General features: G+C 34.9%; 1 protein-coding gene across 4 annotated transcripts in view; it reads left to right on the forward strand.

The window, feature by feature from the left end:
• The window catches only part of LOC111142065 (PTPRF interacting protein alpha 2), a 492,908-nt gene that overhangs the window by 407,029 nt on the left and 68,942 nt on the right, over positions 1–16,937 (forward strand). For all 4 annotated transcript variants that reach the window (XM_022495008.1, XM_022495009.1, XM_022495010.1 and 1 more), the window contains 4 exons: positions 7,417–7,654; positions 11,306–11,335; positions 14,455–14,585; positions 16,312–16,466. In XM_022495008.1, coding sequence (XP_022350716.1) covers positions 7,417–7,654; positions 11,306–11,335; positions 14,455–14,585; positions 16,312–16,466 — 554 coding nt within the window. The remainder of the gene's footprint in view (positions 1–7,416; positions 7,655–11,305; positions 11,336–14,454; positions 14,586–16,311; positions 16,467–16,937) is intronic.

A 16,937-nucleotide genomic window follows, 5' to 3' on the forward strand; every position in this document is an offset into this window, starting at 1 on the left:
AAGAAGAATCAATGGGGAAATCAAAGAAGAAATAAAAAATAAGTGGAAACAAATCAAAATGAAAAATGCAGTGGTCCAAAGTCTTTGGGATACAGCAAAAGTGTTTCTAAGAGGAAAGTTTATAGCAATGCAAGATAGAAGCAAGAAAAATCTCAAATAAACAATCTAACTTTATACCTAAAGGAGCTAGAAAAATAACAAACAAAATACAAAACCATCAGAAGGAAGGAAATAATAAAGGTTAGAGCAGAAATAAATGATAAGAAACTAAAAATAAATGAACAAACAAAAACCAATAGAGGAGATAAATGCAACTAGGAGTTGGTTCTTTTCAAAGGTCAATAAAATTGATAAACATCCAGCCAGACTCCTAAAATAAAGACCCAAATAAAATTACAGATGAAAGAGAAGTAATATGCAACACCACAGAAATATAATTTTAAGGGCGCCTGGGTGGCTCAGTGGGTTAAGCCACTGCCTTCAGTTCAGGTCATGATCTCAGGGTCCTGGGATCAAGTCCCTCATTGGGCTCTCTGCTCAGCAGGGAGCCTGCTTCGCTCTCTCTCTCTCTGCCTACCTCTCTGTCTACTTGTGATCTCTCTCTGTCAAATAAATAAATAAAATCTTAAAAAAAGAAATACAATTTTAAGAGAATATTGTGAAAAATTATATGCCAACAAATTGGACAAACTTGAAGAAATGGATAAATTCCCAGAAATGTATAACCTAAACTGAAACAGGAAGAAATAGAAAAGTTGAACAGACCAGTTATCAGCAATGAAATTGAATCAGTAATCAAAAAACTCCCAACAAACAAAAGTACAGGACCAGATGACTTCACAGGCAAATTCTACCAAACATTTGAAAAAGCGGTAATATCAATTCTTCTCAAACTATTCCAAAAAATACAAATTAAAGTAAACTTCCAAATCCATGCTATGAGGCCAGTATGACCCTGATTCCAAAACCAGATAAATACATTACCAAAAAAAGAACTGTAGGCCAATATCTCTGATGAACATAGATGCAAAAATTCTCAACAAAATATTAATGAACCAAATCCAACAAAACATTAAAAACATCCACTATGATCAAGAGGGATTTAGCCCTAGAATGCAAGGGTAATCAAATATTCACAAATCAATGTGATACAGCACATCAATAAGAAAAGGATTAAAAAACACATGATCATTTCAACAGATGAAGAGAAAGCATTTGGCAAAGTACAATACCCATTCATGATAAAAGCCCTCAACAACGTAGATTTAGAGGGAAAATATCTCAACATAATAATTAAGGCTTTCCATGAAAAACCCATAGCAAGTATCATACTCAGTCATGGAAAAGTTTTTTTCTTAAGGTCAGGAAAAAGACAAGGATGTCCATTCTCACCACTGTTATTCAACATACTATTGGAAGCCTAGCCATAGCAATTAGACAACAAAAAGAAGGAAAAAATGTCCAAATTGGTAAGGAAGAACTAAAACTTCTACTAATTACAGATGACATGATATTGTTTATAGATAATCCTAAAGACTCCACCAAAAAACTACTAGAACTGATAAATGAATTCATTAAGGTGGCAGGGCACAAAATCAATGTACAGAAATCTGTTGCATTCCTATACACTAATAACGAAGGAGTAGAAAGAGAAATGAAGAAAATAATCCCATTTACAATTGCACTTTTAAAAAATAATAGAATATGTAGGGATAGCTTAACCAAGGAATTGAAAGACCTATACTCCAAAAACTATTAAACACTGATGAAAGAAACTTAAAAAAACACAAAGAAATGCAAAGATATTCCATGTTCATGGATTAGAACAAATATTGTTAAAATGTCTGTACTACCCAAAGTAATCTACAAATTTAAAGCAATCCCTATCAAAATAACAACAATATTTTTCACAAACTAGAACAAACAATCCTAAACTTTGTGTGGAACCACAGTAGATCCTGAATAGCCAAAGCAATCTTGAAAAAGAAAATCAAAACTGGATGTATCACAACTCCAGACTTCAAGTTATATTACAAAGCTTTAGTAATCAAAACAGTATGGTACTGGCGTAAAAACAGACACATTGATCAGTAGAACAGACTAGAAATCACAGAAATAAACTCAAAAGTATATGGTCAATTAATCTTTGACAGAGGAAGAAAGAATATACAATGGGGAAAGACCAGTATCTTCAACAAATAGTGTTGAGAAAACTGGACAGCTATGTGCAAAAGAATGAAACGAACATTTTCTTCCACCATACACAAAAATAAATTCAGGGGCGCCTGAGTGGCTCAGTGGGTTAAAGCCTCTGCCTTCAGCTCAGGTCATGATCTCAGGGTCCAGGGATCGAGCCCTGCATTAGGATCTCTGCTCAGCAGGGAGCCTGCTTCCCCATCTCTCTCTCTGCCTGCCTCTCTGCTTACTTGTGATCTCTGTCAAATAAATAAATAAAATCTTTAAAAAAAAATAAATTCAAAATGGAGTAAAGATCTAAATGTGAGATCTGAAGCCCTAAAAATGCTAAAAGAGAGCATAGGCAGTAATTTCTGACATCAGCCATAGCAACATTTTCTAGATATGTCTCCTGAGGCAAGGGAAGCAAAGCCAAAAATGAACTATTGGGACTACATCAAAATAAAAAGCTTTTGCACAGTGAAGGAGACAATCAACAAAGCTAAAAGGTAACCTACAGAATGGGAGAAGATATTTGCAAATGACATGTCCAATAAAGGGTTATATCCAAAATATATAAAAAAATTCATACAACTCAACACCCCAAAAATAAATAATACAATTAAAAATGGGTAGAAATGAAAAGAAACTTTTCCTAAAAGACACAGATAGTCAGCAGACACATGAAAAGATGCTCAACATCACTAACTGTCAGGGAAATGCAAATAAAAAGTACAATGAGATATTACTTCACACCTGTCAGAATAGCTAAAACCAAAAACATAAGAAAGAGCAAGTGTTGCTGGTGAAGATGTGGAGAAAGGAGAATCCTCTGACATTGTTGGTGGATGATGGAAACTGTTACAGCCACTCCAGAAAACAGTATAGAGATTCCTCAAAAAGTTAAAAAGAGAACTATCTGGGATGCCTGTGTAGCTCAGTCAACCGGTTAAGTGGCTGCCTTGGGCTCAGGTCATGATCCCAGCGTCCTGGGATCAAGTCCCACTTGGGGCTCCTTGCTCATCGTGGAGCCTGCTTCTTCTTCCTCTGCCTGCTGCTGCCCCTGCTTGTGTGCATGCTCTCTCTCTCTCTCTCTCACACACACACACAAATAAAATCTTCAAAGAAAAAAAGACCACAACTACCCTAAGAGCCAGTAATCACACTACTAGGTATTTCCTCAAAAAATACCAAAACACTCATTCAGAGGGATACGTGCAACCCTATGTTTATTGCAGCATTATTGACAGTAACCAGACTATAGAATCAGACTGAGAGTCCATTGATAGATAAACAGTAAAGAATTGGTATATACATACAATGGAGAAATTATTCAGCCCTAAAATAGAATGAAATCTTGGGGCACCTGAGTGACTAAGTTGGCTAAATATCTGAATCTTGATTTGGGCTCAGTCATGATCTCAGGGTCATGCGATTGAGCCCTGCCTCAGGCTCTACATGGAGCCTGCTTAAGATTCGCTTGCTGGAGGAGAGGTGGGTGGGGGAATGGAGTAACTGGGTGACGGGCATTAAGGAGGGCACTTGAACTAATGAGCACGGGGTATTATATGCAACTACTGAATCACTAAATTCTACCTCTGAAACTAATAATACAGTGTATGTTAATTAAATTGAATTTAAATAAAAAAATTTTACCAAAAAAATTCACATGTTGCAGGTGTACAACATAACCAAAAAAATCCCCCTCTCCCTCTGCTCCTCACCTCCTCTCATTCGTAGGTGTGCATCTGTGTGCACTCTCTTTTTCTCTCAAAAAACAAAACAAAACAGAACAAACTGAAATCTTGCCATTTGCAACAACATGGATGGAGCTAGAGAGTATCATGCTAAGTGAAATAATTCACAGAAAGCCAAATACCATACGATTTCACTAATATGTGGAATTTAAGAAACAAAACAAACGAGCAAAGGGAAAAAAGGGAGGCAAACCAAGAAACAGACTCTTAAGTGTGGAGAACAAACTGACAGTCACCAGAGGCGAGAGGGTGGGAGAATGGGTGAAACATGTGATGGGAATTAAGGAGTTCATGTACCATGATGAGCACTGAGTGTGTATGGAAGTGTTGAATCACTCTATTGTACACCTGAAACTGATATAACACTATGTTAACTATACTGGAATTAAAATTTAAAAACTTGTTATAAAAAAGAAATAAGCATCTTCATAAAAACAGTGGTAGCATCTTCGTAAAAACTGCTAACGCTAGAATTTATTTCTGGTTAAGATTTTTCTTCTTCCACAAACTATTGTTAACCATTAAAAAAAATTCCTCTTTTCTGGTTCCCTTAGTTTGCTAATTCTCCCTTAAAGGAAGGGATTAAATTACTTCATTTGCCACTGCCTCATTTGTTATTTAATCTGTGCATCTGCAGTTAGCTACTATTTTGAGTGCCTTACTTTTGTGGTCTTATTTATTATTCCATCCTTTTTAATGATTTATATGGGACTCTCTCCCCAACGCATTAGGACATTTCTTTTTTTTTTTTTTAAGATTTTATTTATTTATTTGACAGACAGAGATCACAGGTAGGCAGAGAGGCAGGCAGAGAGAGAGGAGGAAGCAGGCTCCCTGCTGAGCAGAGAGCCCCATGCGGGACTTTATCCTAGGACCCTGAGATCATGACCTGAGCCGAAGGCAGAGGCTTTAACCCACTGAGCCACCCAGGAGCCCCACATTAGGACATTTCAAAGGGAATCTTTTCTCTTCCTTCCTCCCTCCCTCTCTTTCCCTTTCTTTCTTTCTTTCTTTCTTTCTTTCTTTTTCTTTCTTTCTTTCTTCTTTCTCTGCATTAGGATTCTAAAGATCAATGGATTATCATTTTTCTAAATAAACTGAACATATCGGTAGCATTTGATATCCTGTTTAATTAAACTTCAGTCTACCTATTACTCAGTTTATTTCTCTAGGTTTGACTTTCCTTTACAATTAATACAATGTCTAGTGTTCATAACTACAGTTTATTCGTAGAAAAAACAATTTTTCTGAAGGAGTCATTTCCCACTCGGCATTTTAAAGAACAAAATTTCTTTTTTTTGTTGTTGTTGTTTTTCTAAGAGGAGACATTTTTTTCCATTGAAATGTGTTTAAAGCGTTAATAATGTTGTGTTATGTTACTTGACTAAGCCTTTCTTTGGGATTCTGATCTTTGGGTGAACTTAAAGTGTACCCATGAAAATAAACTTCAAAGTAAGAGAATTCTTATTCTTTTTAAAAAATATTTTATTCATTTATTTGAGAGAGAGAGAGAGAGAGAGAGAGCACACAAGAAGAGAGCAGGAGCGGGGGGAGGAAGGGCAGAAGGAGAGGGACAAGCAGACTCCCCGCTGAGCAGAAAGCCGGCCATGGGGCTGGATCCCAGGACCCTGGGATCATGTCCTGAGCTGAAGGCAGATGCTTAACTGACTGAACCACCCAGGCACCACAGAATTCATATTCTTTGTGGAACTGAAAAATTATAACTAAGAGTAAATGTGTCTCAGTATCTTTTTACTTAAATTTTGGAAGCAGTTTTACGTTCATGCAGATCTGAAGGTTCACGCAAAGTAACAAGATTTCCCGTATATCCCCTGGCCTCACACATGCATGGTCTCCCCCATCATTAACACCCTTCGCCACAACAGTATATTAAAGTTGGTGCACCTATACCGAAACATAATAATCACCCAAATTCCATTGTTTACATTATAATTTACTTTTGATGTTGTATATTCTGTAGGTTTGGAAAATGTCTGACAAGTATCCATCATTATGGTATCATACAGAGCATTTTTCACTGCCATAAAAATCCTCTGTGTTCTGCCTATTCAACCCTTTCCCCCTGCTGACCTCTGATAACCATTGATCTTTTCCTGTCCCTGTAGTTTTGCTTTTTCCTAGAGTGTCATATAGTTGGAATCACACAATATGTAGCCTGTTTAGATTGGCTTCTTTTGCTTAGTCATATACACTTAATGTTCTTCCATCTCTTTTCAAGGCTTGGTAGTTCATTTCTTTTTAGCCCTGAGTACTATTCCATTGTCCGGATATACCACAGATTATCCCTTTACCAACTAAAAGAGATCTTGGTTGCTTTCAAGGTTTGTCAATTATGTATAAAGTTGCTATAAACATCTGTATGCAGGTTTTTGTGTAGACTTAAGTTTTCAACTCCCTTAAGTAAATACCAAGGAACACAATTACCGAATGATATGGTAAGAGTATGTTTAGTTTTGTAAAAAAAACAAAAAACTGGTTTCCAAAGTAAATATGCGAAAAGAAAACTTTGCAGTTATTATAACCTTGGATTTTAGGACTATGTATCATAGATCACAATAAGCCATTTGTAGTTAATAGGAAAATATCTCAGGAGAGGTTGTTGATCACCGTTTTTAAATCAACTGCTGCTACACAGTTTCATTGTAACAATATATAAAATATGTATAGATTCTACTTAAATAGGATATTTATGTGACCCAACTAAAGCTCTTTGTTCTTTGCATGTCTCTAAGAGTTAATTTGTACGTATTCTTGAAGCTTCTCCTTAAAGAAAAAACGGGTAATAGTGCTTTGTCTTCTCAAAAGCATTTATAGCAACAGTTGAAACAATTTCTTTTATTCTGTATGTACATATCTATCTACCTGTGGTTAGATCATCTCCATATTATTACATTACCTGGTGTTTTTTTGAAGTTGACTTGGCTAAGTAAGTATTCTTAAAAAAAGTCTCGGGGTTTTATTTGACCAAATGATAATTATGAATGACCATTCGTTGAAGATTCCATCAGTTATACTTTTTCATCAGGTGGGAGGTCAAGTTCAGTATCTTTGTTAGGATCTGAGTTTCTAAAAGTCCATTTATTGGCACCTCAGTCCAAATGTAAGATTAAAATGAGTGGCAGGAAAAAAAAAAGGATTAGTAGCAGAAATTATCTAGGCAGGCAAGGTTTTAAAAGGTTTAGCAGCTGGAAAAAAAAGTTTTAGCAGGTGGTAGTATAGAAAGAGGGTTAGACTGAAAGTGGGGAGGAGTTATATATCACTTGAAAAGAAGGATTTTCTGAATTTCAGCCAGAAAGCCTCTGAAATTTATTGAAAGTTATATCGTTGCCTTAGAGAAAAGAAAACGTTAGATTTGGTATAAAATATTCACAGAGCTCTTTATTTATTTATTCATTTATTTACGTGAATTCCAGCTACCATCTTAGCACCATATCATGGATCCAAATTAAACTGTATCTTTCAGGCTAATTCAGGAAGAAAAAGAATCTACGGAGTTACGTGCTGAAGAAATTGAGAATCGAGTGGCTAGTGTGAGCCTAGAAGGCCTGAATTTAGCAAGAGTCCACCCAGGAACCTCTATCACTGCCTCGGTTACAGCTTCTTCACTGGCCAGTTCATCTCCCCCGAGTGGACACTCAACGCCAAAGCTTACCCCTCGGAGTCCTGCCAGGGAAATGGATCGGATGGGAGTCATGACACTGGTATGATGATATGCATGAGAAAACTTGCCCCCATTAGGATGAATGGTGCATGAGCTGATACTTACTGGGTGTTTATTCTAAGGACCTTCTGTGTTTTTTGTTGTTTTTCTTTTTTTCACAACATCCCTATGTGGTGGGTGCAACTATTTATCCCATTATGAAGACAAACAAATGTAGCCTACAAAGGTGTAATTTTCTAAGATCACATAATAAGTAAATAGAAAAGCAGTAGTCTAAATATCCCAGCAGCTATCTGAATGACTTAAACCATTAAGTAAATTTTCATGGGATCTTGATCAAGTAAATTGGGACTGGGTTTTTTATTTTTAAGGCAATAAATCACAAAAAAACCCCACATTATTATAATTGCTTCAATAGAACAACATAGAATGTTAACATTTTATAATATAGGTAATATAATTTTAATAAGAAGAGCCATCAGAAAAAATAGTGACAATTTACCAATATTTTTTAGAATTTCATGTCAACATTTTTACCCTTCTTTACTCTTTCTTTATTTCATTTTTTTTTAATATTTGGGATTAATAGTTGGAAACCTAAATTAAGAGGCACACTGAACATAATTGAGAGAAAAATCAAAGTGCCCTTTGCTAAAAATAATACAGAGGAACGTCTGGAAGGAATGACAGGAATGACTACTGAATGCTATGATGGTTAGTTAGTCACTTAGTTCTCGTGATAACATCTGCAAGTCTGAGGGTATCACCTCAAGAGAGAGCAGAGGTAACTGGGGTTTGAGAGCATGAGTAAATTGCTTATGCTTACCACAGTAAGTGGAGCTGGATTTTTCTTCAGATTTCCTGACACAAAAGCTTGTGCTATTCTGTCCCTTTGTGTGTGTGTGTGTGTGTGTGTGTGTGTGTGTGTGTGTGTGTGTGATAACCTGGGAATATGTTTAAATGACATTAATGAAGATTTAAATATTCTAAAACATTTTTAGAGGTAAAATTCTGTTTTTGTAATGAATAGTAAAACTTCACTGCTAAAACAATAAAATTCTAATTAAAGATGAGTTTGGAGATAGAAATTAATTTAAAACAAATAGGTGAAATAAGTTTTCTACAGTATAAAACTAGCACAAATATAACAAATGGAGGAGAAATTAATGACACTACAGAAGAATATGGGGTGTATACAGTGTTTCTAAATACAGTCAGAAGGCTGTGAAGCTACTATAGATAGTGTCACAGTGTCTATATCTGTGTGTGTATTTAAGTGTATGAAATATCTGAAAAACATTTTAATTCATTTTCTAAATGACATCTTTACATAAATATGTTGCAGTGATATGTATTGTAGCTAATAAATTGTAAAAATTATTTCCATTGGAACTGATTTATATTAATGCACATATATGCACATATTTATAAAGAAGTCATATCTCTCTATATATAGAAAATGCTGTCACCTCTGAGGAGAAAATACCTTACAAGTTTTTTAAATTTTATTTTTACAAATTTGTTATGTATGTAAGTTAAATATCTTTTTCTTTAATGTTACAATTAAGAATTGAAACAAAAACGATTCTTATGGTATTACAGTATTTTTCATGTTCAAACTCTTTATGATTATGGACTTTCATACAATAAAGATCAACATAAAAGAAAAATGGCAAAATTTTTTTTAAAAAAAGGAAATTTTTACCTTCTTAAGCTACTGAGTCTTCTAGTCTGTGCTCATTTCCAGACTTGATATTAAAAGATATTTTTAAATAGGGGCACCTGGGTGGCTTAGGTAAGTGGCTGTCTTTGGCTCAGATCTTGAGCTCAGGTCTTGTCCTGGAATCTAGATCCTAGTCAGGCTCTTTCTTCAGCAGAGAGTCTGCTTCTCCCTCTGCTGCTCCCCACCACCTCCCATCCCCTGGCCCTGGCTCATGCTCGTGCTCTCACTCTCAAATAAATAATTAAATAAAATCTTAAAAAAGTAATTTTAAAATAGACTTTATAAAAAATATCCAATCAGGGCAAAGGACAGCTAATCAGAACTGACCCCACCTTGACACAGCACAAACTTTTAGCCAGTATACTGAGATATACCCAGTATATGCAGCTACGTTGTGATCTGCTTATTTTCAAAATCTAGGAACCATCAATCTGACTTTATTAACTAAACAGGATATTGTCTCTGGCTTAGTTTCTGTTTATATTTGCTACATATATTGATGACTTGTTTATTATCAAAGCTATAGTAAGAGTGTTATGCCCACAGAGCATAATTTAGTCAGTATTCAAGGCAAGGAAGCTTCCGTTATTTCTGTTCTGCTATTCTTTTTTATACTTTTGCAATATAGTGTTTTGCTCATTTAAGTAGTTCCATAAACATTAGCATCATAATCTTTGATAGTGTTATTATTTTATACTAATAAAATGTGTATAAACACATTTAGACATAATGTTTGTGTATATCTGAAAGAGGTGCCAGTTTTCTGCATTTTCTTGAGCAGTTAGTCGTAAATAAATCAATGGCAACTGAACATTATTACACTATGATTACCATACTTAAAAATGTTTGAAGCTTTTCCTGAGGGTAAAAATGTAATTAAAATTTTCCGTATCTGACTCAGAAAAAAGAAATGAAACCTGGGAAGTCCTTATCTCCTAATAGCACTTTGTCATTAAATTCATCACTGTTACAGTGAAAGACAAGTAGATTTTCTTTTACCTGTAGAAAATATTGGGGGAGGAAAGATAATCTTGTTGGATATAATCCATGTTTGAATAGTCAGAGGAAAATGAAAAGTTTTAGGGACAGAAAAACAGAGATGGAAAAGATTATTGTATTCATTTGTATTGGATATGTTTATATGTTTTACAAACATTATTTGTCCTCATTATAAAATGTGCTTTTATTTACTTTTACCTCACCACAAATCTATAAGCATAAAGAACATTCCACCAATATCTAGTTAGAATATTGAATGAAAAATATATAAATGTAAATGTAACTAAAATGGAATAAAATTGTTTTACTCACACAAGAAAAATTAATGAAGATATTAAGGGAATATAGGTTCATTGGAAATTAGAAAGAATTCGCTTTTCAAAAAATTCTTTAAAAGTGCATCAACAAGAAAACAGCAGTCATAGAAATATGTTACACTGAGGCCAGAGCTTTTGGCATTTGGGAATGAGAGATTTGTTGGGATGCCAGGAAGTTTGAGATACCTCAGGAATAGCATCCCAGCCCAAGGGAGGACCAAGGCTCTGCATAGATAGGGCAAAAAGGAATATTTATAAGCTCCATATATGTGCACTGATTCTTCACTTATCTATGATCTTCTTCATTCCCATTTATGTTTTCTTGGGAGGGTATAGTACCATACTTATTTCTGGCTAGATCACTCCATATGTGCTTCCTATTCCCTAGGGTTCCATGTCTCAGATCTCATACACGTATGTTTGACCCCATCATGTGGACATGCTCTCCACCCATTCCATCTAAGAAGTTTCCTCTCTGAAGTCCCTCTCAGGAGAATTCCTTCTGTAATGGTTAAAGACATTTATTTAGAAAACAATGGAATGAAAAAACAAGACAGTCAAGTTATAGAATACTATTTAAACTTGTAACATGATCAAATGGTACTCTCTAATTAGTTCTGTTTTATGTTGCTTTTATTACTGCCAATCACAGCCAAGTGATCTAAGGAAACATCGGAGAAAGGTACTGTAAATATCTTTTATATGATTGCTAACTGAATGTTGCTTTTCTATGAAAGCTTTAAAATTATATTCCCATTGGTTGAACCATTTTATAAACATAAAAAGAAATACTGAGTTTAAGTGTTATCCAATTGTGTAAATATAAGAGCAAATGCTTCAAAATAAAATTGTTTATGCTTTGTAGGGTAATGATTAGATTACATGGTCTAAATATCATAGAGTTAGATTGTTTATTGTCAGTGTTAGAACAATGTGCTTATTTTTAATTGTAGGTTTTACTATTATTCAGACCAACAGATCAGGAGACCACAGCCAATGAAAAGATAGCTTGTTACTCATACTTCCCAAGAGGAAGGGGGCATGCCATAGAATGCAAAGGCAAAGGGAAGTACCCGAGTAGGTTTTCCTGAAGCAGAAAGAGCTAGGAGAAAGGATGAGTAGGAGCTTTACTGTGGTTTCTGTTGGAATGGCAAGACAGGGTAAGCAGGCTTAGGATTGGGTGGTTTTAATCGTGTCAGTGGGCTCTAGGTACTGGGCCATCTCTAGTTACTGATTCCCATCCTGGGATAATTAAGGTAGAGGAATATTGCCTCCTGAAGTGTAAGAACCAGATAGAGAGTATGATTTGGCATACTGGGCTAGATTGATTAATGTGCACATGAAAGGCATACTCCAGGGAAGTAGTTTGCTATCTCTAGGAATTAGCTAGCCCTGGGAGGAACATTTTGCCCTGGGTCAAGCATGATACCAGATGCCAGAGCATCAAGAATACAAAACTTATAAAAATAGTCATTAATCTGTTGCCTTCCTATTTGGTGTGACATAAATAGAATAAATATTGGAAATGAGAAACAAAATTGACTCCAGTTCTGATTCACAAAATTACATCTTGTTAGATAATTGAGAACAACAGAGTTCAGACACATGAGATATCAGATGGGAAAGATTTCAAAGATTCAACCTATTATCCAGTGTATAAATTTATTTTTCAGCATCATCAAGATGTGATAGATTATGTCCAAACACTTCAGAAACCAACAAACAATTTTTCTTCTTTTGTCTTTTTTAATTTAAAGAAATCTATATTATATTTGTGTGGCTTAGATTGATGGAATTTTTTTTTCTTGAGTTATTATCTATATTCATATAGTATCTTCTCCTTGATACTATCAGTTGGTTCTCAACTGTCAGATTTATCATGCATAAAGTTCTTTGTCTTTGACTTCCTCTACCACTTAAAAGGGTCACACTGGAAATATAGAAAGAAATCTGAGTAGATGATGGATGTAAAAGAAGTTCAGTGGATATAAGAAAAAAAGTCACAAAGGAAGGTCCTGTATAGAGATGCAGGCTCAGGGAATTCAGGGGGTGAAGAAATGGTTGGTGAGAAAGGTAGGTGGTCTTGGTCATTAAAAGACCACAAACTAAAAATTGTTATGTATCAGGATAAAGAGTTACAGGTGTGATTCTGTTTGTACTTCAAAAAAACCTGCTAAGATAATTATTATCATATCCATTTTATTGATGAGGAAATTGAATCTTAGAGAAGGTAAGTAATTAACCCGTGTCACTCAACAAATAAGAGAAATCAGAATTCAAATCCATCTCTGATTCTAAATCCTTTCTCCTCTATTTTATTTATATAGTGTAAGCTCTAAGCATTATTCAGGCAAACAGTTTGTGTATGGTGTTTTTAAAAGCTGGTATTTGGAAAGTTGGCATAGTTTGACTGGCAATGTGGACAGAATAAGTCATTTTAGGAGGTGTTTCAGGGGGAAATTCTGGAAGCAGAAAGGTTAGGCTTAGCAGAAATAATCACAGAAAACAGTTACAGCTAGATCATGCGACTGTGAAGACATAAACACATATTAGGAAGAGTTTGGAAATGTACTTTCTGAATTTAGATGAGATGTGAGTTTAGAAAGAGTTTTCCAGAGTATTAACATCATCCTCAAAGTAGTTCTTGGAAAAGATTCTTCTGGTGGCAGTATACTGGTTGAAATGGAGAGAGGAAATCCTATAAAGATGCCTACATAAACTGTTAAAAGTAGTCTAAGCTTGGATGACAAAAGCCCAGTCAAACAATTTCATTAAGTTTCTCCAATGCATGAGGTCTTTATTGTGTATCCTACATAAATACATTTATGCATAATAGCTTAACATAGAAACAAAGTAAGACATTATATTGACATAAGATAATAAACAGCTTTAACATTTTTGCTATAGTCATATTGTTAACATTTTGTCATCAGAACTGTATCTTCTAACTATGCTTTCCATCATCTTTCTATGTGTATATATTTTATGAATTTCAATGCACAGCGATGCCATGAAAAATATGCAGGATTATTGTAAAAAAGTACATCTTTACAATCAACTCAGTTGTTGAGAAGTCTTACTGTAATGCACTTTTATATGTCTATCTCTGACAAAATTTGGTTTGGTATCCTGAATTGTTCTGGATTCTGAACTAAATTATTTAAAGAAATCCCTTCCATGCCATCTTATGGTTTCTGTATGCCTTTGTCCATATTCTCATGAGAAGTAGTAAAACAAAATAATTTGCAAGAAATTTTTTTTCCTGATAAACTGCCACTCACTTTTTAAATATCTGGAACATATTTCATTATCCTGATTTAATACAATTTATCTAGTAAAGTTGTATTTTTACCATCTTCTCTTCTCACTTCAAAAATCTATGAAAAGATATCCATGTTATGATAACCGGCGATGCATGCTTTTTTTTTAGCGAATTAGCTCAAATATGTGTTCAGTAACTTTTTATAAAGCATTTGCATTCCTGTTATATTGAAATGGATTCCAGGATAGCTTTTTCATAGTCCCTGGGTATTGATCTATGATGTTTATTTACTCTAAAATATATTGTTGTGGAATGTGTCTATTTTTTTTTTAAACTGGAACATCTTCACTTTTAAACAGTTATGACACTCACACTCTTCAATAATGTGAATTTATATGTGTAAGACCTATATGCTCCAAGTTTTTTTGTTTTGTTTTTATATTAGAATCAATTAGCCTTGCTTAATGATTTTTCCATTTCCATCAATTTCAGTTGAAATCTAGAAAGAGTTCATCTGAATGTATTGTTTCCTCTTCCAGATTGCAGTGGTGGAAGAAGATGGTCGGGAGGATAAAGCAACAATTAAATGTGAAACTTCTCCTCCCCCTACCCCTAGAGCCATCAGGATGACTCACACCCTTCCCTCCTCCTACCACAATGATGCCCGAAGGTATGACTCTCCCAGCACCCAGAACTTGGCATGCTCTCCTTCTGAAAATATTCCTCTTTCTTTCAGTGTTGTCAAATTGACTGCTTAAACATTTAGGTGAGAAATTTGATTTGAGATTTAACTCTTCATTGGGTATTGCTCTGCTCCCTGTCTCCAACATCACTTGTGGGGAAAAAAAATTGCATTCTGAGATCAAATTTTTAGTTTTAAAATTAACTGTATATTTGTGGTCTTATTACTAGCCAATGTGAATGAGACAAACTCTTCTATTTTTAGTAGATATTTCCTATTAAAGTCAAGCTAATGGAAGGACTTACTAAGAGGAATGACAAAAAAAATTAAGGGATTCTAGGAAAGGGTTATAAATTTGGCTTAGGTGTAAGAGTAATTACGGTCTGAAGTCGCAACTGCACTTAATTTACTTTTAGCAGACAAATGTGTACACCACCCTCCAGGTGCTGGTGCTGCGGGCTAGAACAGCTACTCAGGCAGAAAGTCCTTAGGAAAAAAAGTATCCATGCCAAAGTGTTAGAAGAAAGGATAAGGGAAAAATACCCATTTTTCATAGTAACTCATCCTATGGTCCTTTCTTTCTGCCTACAAAATTGCAAGCAGGTCTCCATAATAACTAATGGCATAAATAAATCTAAGTATGCAGTTCACATCTTAAATATATGGCCTTTTACAGTCTTATAAATTGCAGCATCTCTAGACACATAATTGATATAACTGAACATAATGACTTAGTATTAAAACCTAAGAATCTGTCTTCTAAATCGTATGTGTTTTACAAGAAATATATTTGAAAACAGAGCTTTCTGTGCTCACAGGCATTTTTTCCTTCTGTTTTATTTATTTTTAATTTCTAATGTGGAAAAAAAATAGTTACTCCAGTTTCAAAATATATGCTTTCATCCTCCAAGAAAAGTGTGAATTATATTTTAACATGTGAAAGCTATTGGTTCAGAGTTTAGAGAATGTGAACTCATTAATTAGGATGAATAAGTAAAGTAATTCATCATGGCGTTGTCACATTAACAGTGGTAGAATAGATAGCAATATGTATTGAACCTCTCCTATTAATACAGCATCAGTGAGAGTGCCCAGGAATGGAAGCTCGAGCAACTGCTTAGAATTCATTTCAGTTTATCATGTACCTAAAAGAATACCTGAGAACTGTAAGAAAAAACATAAAGTGATCACTAGAGCATATAATTATTTGCTTCTAAATCCTACCTCGATGATTTAAAATGAAAAGAATTAGATTCTAAAACTGGGAGAGGGAAAGATGTCTAGACAAAAACTCAGGAAATTTGTGGCTGGAGTAGCCCCTTAAATTTCACTGTTAGATAAATTTAAATTTCTTATCATGGGTCATTATGTTTATGACTAAAAAATAATAAACTCTGAGAAGGAACTAGGGGAAGGGTCACATGCTGAAGAATGGAAGGTCATTTAACATGCAATGAATAAGCCAACCTGTGTTCCTTGGTTCATTCAAGATTATATCAAAAGTAAGGGGGAAAACATTTAGAACAAAAATAATCTTTTCTAGAAAAAAACTGGATAGCTGTAAGGCTGAAAAAACCCCCAAACTTCAGTATGCTTAAGAGCAAATGTGGGAGGAAAGGGAGAAAGTAAGTGTTCTTCCGTTTGTCCCTTTCTAAAGGAGCAAGTCTTGTGTACCTTGTGGGACGAGCAGTTTGCTCTCTTTTGTGTTTTGCAGTAGTTTGTCTGCCTCCCTTGAGCCAGAAAGCCTTGGGCTTGGCAGTGCCAATAGCAGCCAAGACTCTCTTCACAAAGCCCCCAAGAAGAAGGGAATCAAGTCTTCAATAGGACGTCTGTTTGGTAAAAAAGAAAAAGCCCGACTTGGGCAGCTCCGTAAGTGTGCATGGGTTTGACTCTTCACGGCCACTCATTGCGGTCACTTCTGAGGGTCTATCTGCTTTTCGTTTCATTTCCCATCTTTGCATTTCTTTCTTTTTTTAATCAGCTTTTTTTTCCCTGACAAACTTTCTTTTTTAATCGGCTCTATAAATTCAATTTAGCTGAATAATGTTGGGCAAAACTTACAGGGGAAAAATATTGTAAAACGTATGGTCCTTTTGATTTTTCTACGAATAACAGTAGCTAGAATTTATTTGATGCTGACTCTGTGATAGACACCAGGCTCCTATGAGACAAATGTTATTACAGTTATTCTTCTTTATTGATGAGTAAACAGTGTCTTAGTAACTTGCAAAACTGAGAAATTTATCCTAGTGTCAGTGTTTCAAAGCGGTTTAAAACCACTGAACATTCTGCCACTTAAGGGACAGATATCTATACACGTTTTTCTGCTGAAACAATTGA

Source organism: Enhydra lutris, unplaced genomic scaffold, assembly GCF_002288905.1.
Source record: "Enhydra lutris kenyoni isolate GAN:26980312 unplaced genomic scaffold, ASM228890v2 scaffoldscaffold7, whole genome shotgun sequence".
Lineage (NCBI taxonomy): Eukaryota > Metazoa > Chordata > Mammalia > Carnivora > Mustelidae > Enhydra > Enhydra lutris.